The sequence below is a fragment of the Malus domestica genome, chromosome 17 (assembly GCF_042453785.1).
Source record: "Malus domestica chromosome 17, GDT2T_hap1".
NCBI classification, from domain to species: domain Eukaryota; kingdom Viridiplantae; phylum Streptophyta; class Magnoliopsida; order Rosales; family Rosaceae; genus Malus; species Malus domestica.
Window position 1 is genome coordinate 30,473,651 of NC_091677.1, and position 10,579 is coordinate 30,484,229.

Sequence of the window (10,579 nt, forward strand, 5' to 3'; positions counted from 1 at the left end):
GATTTTGAATTTAAAAATAATAAAAACGAATTTAATTAAAAAGATTAAAGAAATTAGCAAAGTAAAGAAAACAAAGGAAAACGTTTTGAAAACCAATTTGTAAAAGCCTAGGGTTCCGCCATCCCCTTAACAATCCTATGCAATTTTACCAATTACTTATGAATTTCTACATACATGCTTTGAAGGTTAGGTTTTCCTAGTGCATATTTTCCTCGTGATGTTCAAGCGAAAACATATATCTAACATGCAGTCCGTCTGTGATGTTAAGATCAAATATAAACATGCAAGACTCATTAAGCTTTATGAAAACCCTTTGAAAAACTATGCAACCCTTAAGAGCATGATGTTCGCCTTAATTGAACTTACAATTACTAATCACAAGAAGCCCTCTTCAATTTCAAGGTGATGTTCCAACATAAATTGCATCAAATTACTTGTCTAAAATCCCTAATGGTCACGAATCACTAAGACAATTAGATAGTTTAATCATGGTGATTAATAATTCAAAGCAAGCATGCATCCATTCATAAGCAAATTAATAAAATCACATATTCATGCTAAGGCTCGTGGCTTCGCCCTAGCAAACGGAAATTAGTTGCGAACAACTATAAAAACTAAAGAAAACATATTAACTAGAAAAAGGATTGAAAAAAAAATCTGAAGTTCTCTAAAATAATGCATGCCTTCTCCCCCAAACCCTAATGGCTAAAAAGCCTTATTTATACTACTCCAAATTAAAACCCTCATAGACAAGGTTTTCTAAAAACTAGGAAATAAAATAACAAAAGGATAACTAGGAATTACATTCCTATTATGACTAGGAAATCTGCCCAACATAGAGATATACACGTTTCTGGACATTCAGAGCTTCAAAACAAGCCCAAAACGACTCAAATCAAAGATTATGAGGACCTCCTCTTCAAGTTCCAAGAAGAGCCCAAGTCCAAAATTGTAACATCTCACATCGCCTAAGGGAGTGGATCTTGTAAGCCTTATATGTATATTCTCATCTCTACCTAGCACGAGGCCTTTTGGGAGCTCACTGACTTCGGGTTCCATCGGAACTCTGAAGTTAAGCGAGTTTGCACGAGAGCAATCCCATGATGGGTGACCCACTGGGAAGTTCTCGTGTGAGTTCCCAAAAACAAAACCGTGAGGGTGTGGTCGAGGCCCAAAACGGATAATATCGTGCTACGGTGGAGTTGAGCCCAGGATGTGGTGGGCCCGGGCCAGGATGTGACAAAAATTCATCATCTTCCAGCCCAAAAGTTGCAAATAAGCTCTGCAACCCAATCCATCATCTTCCAAATGCTTCGGGATAAAATTATGAAATTTGAGACAACCTTCTTGACAGATTCACGAACCCGCTCCAATTGGAATCACTCACCGTTTGATTACTTTATGCTCCAAACAAGTTTGCATGTCCTACATTAAAAATACATAACAAAACATCAAAATCTCACCAAAATATACCAAGAATAGAGAAATAATATATAATATAAAATCGACTCATCAAGCTTAACTCAAATTTTTATCCCTTAATATAAATATATATTGTATCAAAGAAATTCGAGTTTTTTCATCACTTGAAATGACTATTTCATGAATTGATTTTGCAATTTCTCCTCACAAAAACATAAAAAGTGTTGTATAACTTAACTGATCATTTAGCATTTTACGATGAATGTTCTAAGAGGCTTGTAACTTAGTCGGTTAGAGCATTCATTTGTACACTGAAGATTTTAAGTTTGATTTCCCCTTCTCAATACTTCTACAAAAAATAGTCAATCTGGTATCTGATTTAGGAATTTCTCCTTCATATTATTCGTAAAATATATAAACAAAAATTGTTTAATATGGTTTCAAGATCCGACGTACGTCATATTTCAGTTTAAATGAAATTGAAACAAAGGTGTGAAGTAAAGAATATTTGAAAGCAACATTCAAAATGCGGGAAGAAAAGAATAAAGCGGATGGGTGGCGGATGGCGGTAGTTTCAATATCAACCAATCATCAGGAGTTGGATTGTGGACAGAACCGAAGCCAGTCCTTCCTCTTTTATCTTTATTCCCTCTTTAAATCGGAATAAAATTAAAGCTGTCTGACAAATATCAAAGTTTGCTTTCTCTCTGTGTCTTCCAAGCAAAAATTTCACTCTTCCAAAAATCGCAGCCGAGCCATGCATCTCAATTATTTGTAAGATTTTTAATTCTTAATCTCATGCTTTCTGTCTCTAAGAATATATGTATATAATTATATTATATATACATATACATATATATTTGTATATGAAGATGTTAATTTTAGCTGCTGAAAGTACTTGCATTTTGTTGAGAGTCTAAATCCCACATCAGAGTCAGAATGGACCTTGCATGTGCTAATAAATAATTGAAATTCTTGCAATTGATGAAGTGTGTGTAATTAGATTCTAGTTTTTGCTTAGCATTTTTGTTCAGATTTCAAGAATAAAGTTGTATGGATTTTTGAAGAAATTGACAGAGATTGTGGTGCATGATGAATAGAGTGGTAAACAGGTGAATGTAGGAGAGTTTGATAACAGAAGAAGATTAGAAACGCCAACAATGTGTATGAAGAAGATAGGATTCTTGAAGTAAGTCCTTCCCTTAAGAAATCCCTGATAGATATCTCCGAGGCATATATATAACCCAAATTTTTTTTAATTTTTAATTTTTTATACAAGTGGTGTTGGTGAGTGAGAGAATCAAACTTGGGACCTCAGGTGCAAAGAGTTTGAATGTTTTTAACCAACTCTTGAAACTACGGAAAAATCTCATTTCATAATCTTAGTTTTATTTGTAAAGTATGAAGAACTTACTGTATCTTGCAGAAGAAGAAAGAAAGAGATAGAGAGAAGTAGAGATTTAGAGAGAGAGAAAGAATATACTGTTTTTATTAACTAGAAATTAACAATAGTTACATACACTAGTTATATACCAGATTTAGTAGCTTACTAACTAAGCCACATACTCAACTCACAATCTATTGACATTTGTCACTCTATCTAACCATTGAATCATAAGCTCATAACAAACCCATATTATTGTTAACATCCTCCCGCAATCTCAGGATGGGAATTTCCTAGACGGAGATTGTAGCAATGAGTGTGAAACAGAGAAGTCGACAAGCCTTTGGTGAGAATATCTGCAAACTGAGCATTAGAAGTAACAAACTGAACCTGGAGTAACTTCCTACCAACCCGTTCTCGGACAAAATGAACATCAATTTCAATATGCTTCGTCCTTTGATGCATAACAGGATTATAAGCAAGTGCAATGGCAGAGAGATTATCACAATACAAGATAGCAGGAGAAGGCACAGAAACATGCATAAATTGTAATAATTGCTTGATCCAATCCATCTCGGCTGCAGTAGAAGATAAAGCCCTGTATTCGGCCTCAGTAGAGATCGAGAAACTGTATTTTGCTTCTTAGAAGACCAAGAAATAGGATTAGATCCCAAATAGACAACCAATCCCGTTGTAGACCTCCTGTCATTGGGATCCCCGGCCCAGTCAGCATCACTATAAGCATAGAAGGTCAAATCCCCTTTACTAAACTGAATGCCATAGTCCTGCGTCCCCCGCAAGTATCTGAGGATTCTTTTGACAGCAACAAAGTGGGACTCCATGGGACAGTGCATGAATTGACAAACTTGATGGACAGAGAAGGCAATGTCAGGCCGTGTGAATGTCAAATACTGAAGTGCACCAACAATGCTTCTATACAAAGCAGGATTGTGAAACGGTTTACCATCATCCTTTAACAGTCTATTGTAAGCTAGGCAAGGAGTGGTACAAGACTTGGATTGGAGCATATCAGTTTTGATCAACAAATCTGAGACATACTTAGATTGAGAGAGGAACAAACCGTGGGATTGCTGTGTAATTTGAATACCAAGGAAATAATGAAGAGGCCCTAAGTCCTTGATGTCAAACTCAGAATGTAAAGCTCTAATAACCGCAGTAATGGCATCTGTAGCACTGCCTGTAATGATAATGTCGTCGACATACAATAAAAGAATGACAACAGACTGCCCAACATGTTTCACAAAGAGGGAAGAATCTGAGTATGTAGTAAGAAATCCCAGAGATGGTAAAAACGTTGTGAATCTCTCATTCCAAGCCCTTGGGGCTTGTTTTAGACCATATAAGGACTTGTGTAATCTACACACATGCGTGGAATAATGAGGATCCAAAAAACCAGGGGGCTGAGACATGTATACTTCCTCGTGTAATATGCCATGAAGAAAGGCATTCTTCACATCTAGTTGTCTAAGTGACCAACCAAAATGAGCAGCAAGAGCTAAGACTAACCGGACCGTAGTTGGTTTAACCACAGGGCTGAAGGTTTCTCCATAATCAACACCTTCCTCTTGATTAAACCCTTTAGCAACTAGTCTCGCTTTATACCGAGAAATGGTGCCATCAGCATTTTTTTTAATCTTATAAACCCACTTACACCCTACAAGATTTTTATGTTGAGGAAGAGGAACAAGAGACCAAGTACCCTGAGAATGAAGAGCTGAAAGTTCCTCTTTCATGGCTGATAACCACACAGAAGATTTCAAGGCTGACTTATATGTTGCAGGCTCGGTTTGAGATAAATCCACTAACTGATCATCTTGAAGAACAGAGAGAAAGACCTTTTTCTTAGATATCCCACTCTTAGATCGAGTCTGCATTGAATGTGTATTGAGTGGAGGAATTGGTAAGACAACCTGTAAACTGTCAGGAGAAAAACCAATAGGATCTTCAGATTGCTCATACGAAGGCTGAGAAGTACTTGCAGGAGCCACAGGGATAGGAAAGGATAATGATGGAGAAGAACTTGCTGATATGGTTGGGGTTGCAGTAATGAGTTGTGGACTGGAACTGTGAGCATCATTGGGAGCTGAAGAATGAGTATCATTTGACATAGAAGTATGACCAGGGACTATAGTATTCTGATTAGTGACAGACATATTTGGAAACTGTGATATGACAAAAGATGGAAGAGACTTGGAACACACAGGAACTGGACACTTTGAACTCAAACTGGTATATGGAAATTCAGTTTCATCGAATAAAACATGTCTGGAAACATATATCCTCTTATGAGACACCTCATAACAAATAAACCCTTTATACTTAGAAGCATAACCCAGAAATATGCACTTTGTGGTCCTAGGTTGAAGTTTGGTACTATTATAGGGTCTAAGTAATGGAAAACATGAGCACCCAAAAATTCGGAGATGAGTGATATCAGGAATAGAATGAAACAACAATTCAAATGGTGATTTGTTGTTTAAGGTGGAGGTAGGCATTCTATTAATAAGATAGACAGCCACTTGACAAGCAAAAGACCAAAACTGTGGAGGTAATGAAGCAGTTTGTAAAAGTGTGATAGAGGTTTCAATGATATGTCTATGTTTTCTTTCGGCTAGCCCATTTTGTTCCGGGGTATGAGGGCAAGATATTTGATGGTTGATTCCTTTATCAAGAAGAAAGGTTTGAAGTGTTTTGCTAATATATTCCCCTCCCCCATCACTTTGTAAAGTTTTAATGGTAGTGGTAAAATGATTCAAAACAAAGTTATAGAAACCAACAAAGACAGAACAAACATCACTTTTATTGCTTAGAGGAAAAATCCAACAATATCGAGTGCATTCATCAATGAATGTCACATAGTATCTGAAACTGTCAACAGAAATACAAGGAGAGGGACCCCAGACATCAGTATGTACAACTTCAAATGGGGTAACAGATTTTGACACAGAAGCAACAAAGGGCAGTTTACAAAATTTTCCTTCCAGACAAGTAGAACAAATCACAGGTTTTGAATCAAATGCAATAGACAATTTACACTGTTTTAAAATGGAAGACACTACAGAATTTGATGGATGCCCTAATCTACTATGCCAAAGTGCAGAAGATACTTGGTGGCCAAGAAATGCCACTTGAGATCGAGGTGATGAAGCACGGCCAGGAAATGGAATTGGATACAACCCATCACTGCAAAGCCCCTTGAACATTATCCTCCCTGTGGCCTTGTCCTGAATCCAAAAACAGAAAGCGTCATATATCAACCAGCAATTATTGTCCAGACACAATCGATGTACAGACAACAAATTTTGTGTTAACCGAGGAACATATAGGACAGAATGTAATTGCAATGGTTTAATTGGAGTTGGAATACTGGAAGAACCAATATGTGAAATAGATAAACCTGCACCACTAGCTGTTTGAATTGTCTCAGTGGATGAATAGGGAGTAGCCAATGAAAGATTATTCAGATCAGCAGTCATATGTGATGTAGCCCCCGAATCAGTAAGCCAGAACTGTTGAGGAGAGGCACTGGGAACAACAGAATTAGAGACAGTGTTGACATGCATAGCAGTAGGCGCAGAGTTCTGAACATTGGAGTTCCTGTAAAGACAAAACTGTGCACTATGATTCTTTTTACCACATATTTGACAACCTTGAACCGCAGCAGTATCAGAATTCCTGAATCGGCAAGTATCAGCCAAATGCCCATATTTACCACAAATTTGACAATTAGTGTGAAACTGGCCTTGCGGAGATGGTGGTGAATTCCCAAGAATACCAGGAGCATTATTGATGTAACCAGATTTGTTATTCCCAAACCGAGGATAGGAATTGTTGTAAAATTTCCCTCTGCCTTTGTTCTTGTTAAAATTTGGCTTATAACCAGAGGCATTAAAGAACCCAGATTGAGCACCATAAGGATTAGACTGTCGGTCATAGCTTGAATTCTTAGAATCATGACCACTGTTCTTGGCAACCATTGCAGTTAAGAATGGAGTGGCAGCCACATTTTCAATCATTGCTTCCTCAGCAAGTAACTGAGAGCGAAGATCCTTCACTGAAATAACATGTTCTCTTCCACGAATTATAGACCTCAACGTATTATACTCAGAAGAAAGACCATTCAAAGTTAAGATCACAATATCATCATCCGCAAATGTGACTCCGGCAGCAGAAAGATAATCACGAGCCTCTTTAATTCTTTGTAAATATTGAGAAATGGAATCAGTACCTTTCTTGATGTTTTGCAATGCATATTTCATCTGAAAAATTGTTGTCCGAGTAACAATGGAAAATTGCTCCTTGAGACGAACCCATAAGTCACGAGCACTGGTACTTCCAATTGCACAAGAAACGGCGGATGGAGACAAAGTGGCAGTGATCAACTGCATGAGTGCCCTATCATGCATCTTCCAAATCTTGAAAGTATCAGTCTCAACACGAAGAGAAGAATCAGTTGAACCCCCAGATACAGTGGAATCAAACCGTGAGGGGCAAGGGTTCATGCCATCGACAAATCCCATTATGCCATGACCTTCCAAAAGTAATTCCATCTGGAAATTCCACACAAGATAGTTAGAATCATCCAGTTTGACAGTAACTGATGAAGACACTGTCGATATAAGAGAGGAAATAGGAGATTGAAGGATCTGAAGTTGTGCAGCCGTCACCATAGCTTCAAATCAGAGAGAAAACCCAGATGCAAATTCGCAGAGGAATTAACACAAACACCTGGAGTGCACAAGAAGATGCGCAAGAAATCAAGAAATACAGAGAGATCAAGACCCCAAGAAACGTAAGAAAGAGGAGCAGATCACAGATAGAGAGCGGAAGCAGAGAAATCCAAGATCGAATGACCGTCAAGCACGAAGCATTGCGGCGAATGATACCATGTAAAGTATGAAGAACTTACTGTATCTTGCAGAAGAAGAAAGAAAGAGATAGAGAGAAGTAGAGATTTAGAGAGAGAGAAAGAATATACTGTTTTTATTAACTAGAAATTAACAATAGTTACATACACTAGTTATATACCAGATTTAGTAGCTTACTAACTAAGCCACATACTCAACTCACAATCTATTGACATTTGTCACTCTATCTAACCATTGAATCATAAGCTCATAACAAACCCATATTATTGTTAACATTATTCACTATGTAAGCAAAAAACCATCTGCATTGCTTCTGATCTCCCTTTCTCTCTGTCTGTCTACCAATTTCATGTCAAGTCTTCTGCAATAGTGAGGGAACTCCATATGGCACGCAGGGAAATAGGTCGATTCAAAGAAAACAGAACGGACACAGACGCCTTAAGAGCACAAGCGCAATCCGAGATGCTTGATGTGATGAAGAGAGCTAAAGATTTGCCTTCTGTAATTGAGGAATCAAGCTCCAAGGCGAAATCACATACACAAGAGATTGAAGTACTAAAGAAATCGCAAAGGCACGTAGGTAGGCATGAAGACCAGGTATTGGCTATTGGGGATGTGGACAATAACAAACATACAGAAGTGATGAGAGAATTGGAACTTGTGAGACAGGAACTAAGCATGCTTAAGCTTGATATGGCGTCGATTTTAGAAGAGAAATCGCAGGCAGAGAAGCAAACTGAGGCCTCAAATACAAAGACGTTGTTTTATACAAGTTCAGTGGAGGCAATCAGGGACGAGATTAAGGAAGCAACTGAAGAGCAAGTGCTAGCTGAGTTGGCCCGGATTGAAGCTGCAAAAGAATTTGGAGATATAGAAGCTGAGAGAGAAAGGGAAGCCAGTCAATTCTCATCGGCAGTGGACAAAACCAGGAAGAAAATGGAAGATATTGTTAAACAGGTTGATTACTCAAGAGACCTCGAAACCAAGTTAGCTGTCACAATGTCTGATGTGCATGTGTTGCAGAATGAACTAAAGGTAGTTAAAGAAATGGACAAAAGGATTCAAAGGATTGACAGCTTGAGTCGTTTAGAACCCAGTTTTCGGAAAGAGGAAGACTTGGAAGGCTCAGAGCTGTTACAGTCAGTTACGGAAGAACTTGAGGCGGGAAAGACAGAATTGGCTGCATTAAAAGAAGAATGTTCTCAGTACATGGCCTCCATGGATGTTATAAGAAATGAGCATAAGCATTTAACAAACAAGACAGCTCGGTTAAGGAAGACAGAAGAGAAATCAAATTCGAGGGTTCAAAATCTCAACTCAAAGCTTCTCCGAGCAAAAGCCAAGTTGGAAGATGTATCTTCATCCGAAGAGAAAGAAAAATCGATTGTGTCCAATCTATCTGTCACTCTTGACAAGCTCAAGGTAGAAGCAGAAGCTGCAAAGAAAGAAAAGGAGCTTGTCTGCGAAGAGACTGCAAGTATCAAGTCCGAAATTCTGAAAATGGAATTGGAGATAGAATCAACCGAGGAAAAGTTACAGGCTACAATGCAGGAGCTTGAAACAGTCAAATCATCCGAAGCTGTAGCGCTTGAAAATCTCAAAACTCTGATTGAGAACACCGTACGAGCTAGAGCTTTTGAGTCACATAGTAGTTCTTCAATTACCATATCCAAGTTTGAACACGAGTACCTGACTGGACGTGCAGTCGCAGCTGAAGGAATTGCGGATAAAAAGGTAGCAGAAGCTCAGGCATGGGTTGAAGCTCTCAGGGCCAGTGAGAAGGAAATACTGATAAGGACAGACTTAACTATGAGAGATCTTAAAAAGATGAGAGTGGACGAAGAGCAAGGAGAAGAACAAAACTGGGGACAAAAAGGGGAAAGAAATGTAGTATCTGGAAACTGGCAACAAGCCACACCTAGAAAGGCTATGAAAAGTAATGGATACCAGACTCCATACAGGCGGGCGAGGTATAGAAAATCTGCTTCTCCTGGAGCTCGGAATAATTTCCCCATTCAAAAGAAAAAGAAGGTGATGCCTAATCTGACTAAGTTATTCAGTGGTAAGAAAACTGCCAAAGATGAGTGAGCTGTTTGAAGTTTACTACATCTTAAATCTTAATATGGTAAAGTGAATCTAGTCCATCAATTAAATAAATCGCACTGCCGTATTTTGCCTTGGGATCTTGTAGCTTTGCTTTTTCTCCAATAAGTGCAGCTCCTAAAGCTTTTGATTTACCGAAAAAACATGGAACTTTGGATCAAGTGAGCATTGGGCTGAGGGTGTGGATCATTCTGCTGTAACTGTAATTTGGAATGTTTTCATATCAACAAGTAGAAGAGACGGCTGTTTTTTGTTTTGTATCTCAATCTGAAACATGCTTTGTATAAATTTTCGGTCCTTCTCGTAAGAGCTTTTTGGAGTCCAGTTGTTGTCTAAGATGGTATCACAGCCTTCGGTAATTCACAGGGTGTTTCAAAACATCCAATCCCCATTCTCTACTTCTTGTTAGCTTGTGCAGGATGTGATTGCGCCTTCGTGCATTCACTTGAATCAAACCAAACAAGCTTAATTATCTCTTCATGCAACCACTACCATCCTTTTTTTTTTGGAGAACCTCGGCGGTACGAGGGAATTTTATTGATAGGAAAAAAGAAGTTACACCTAGACAGGGGGGGGGGACATAAACCTAACCCCTCATAGAATAAGAGAAAAGAAATACAAAAGAAAAAAGGGGGGGGACATGCACCTTACCCCTTTTGAGAAAGGAAATGCCGGAAAAAGAGGGGGGGGACATAGACCGTACCCTTCTTGGAAAAGAAAATACAAGGAAAAGACTAGGCGGACATAAGCCCAAACCCCTCTATAAACCTTAAAAGGTAAT

General features: G+C 38.5%; 1 protein-coding gene across 3 annotated transcripts; it reads left to right on the top strand.

Moving 5' to 3' along the window:
* The first annotated feature begins 1,982 nt into the window (after positions 1-1,982).
* Positions 1,983-10,122, top strand: LOC103405794 (protein PLASTID MOVEMENT IMPAIRED 2-like). 3 transcript variants are annotated; one of them, XM_008344805.4, is made up of 3 exons: positions 1,983-2,196; positions 2,523-2,653; positions 8,053-10,122. In XM_008344805.4, the coding sequence occupies exon 3, from the start codon at positions 8,080-8,082 to the stop codon at positions 9,781-9,783; it is 1,704 nt and encodes a 567-aa protein (XP_008343027.3). In that variant the 5' UTR covers positions 1,983-2,196; positions 2,523-2,653; positions 8,053-8,079; the 3' UTR covers positions 9,784-10,122. The 3 variants fall into 3 exon arrangements, with proteins under 3 accessions (XP_008343027.3, XP_070673519.1, XP_028953798.2); XM_070817418.1 differs by having other exon boundaries at positions 2,535-2,653; XM_029097965.2 differs by lacking the exon at positions 2,523-2,653 and having other exon boundaries at positions 2,030-2,196.
* The last annotated feature ends 457 nt before the right edge of the window (positions 10,123-10,579 follow it).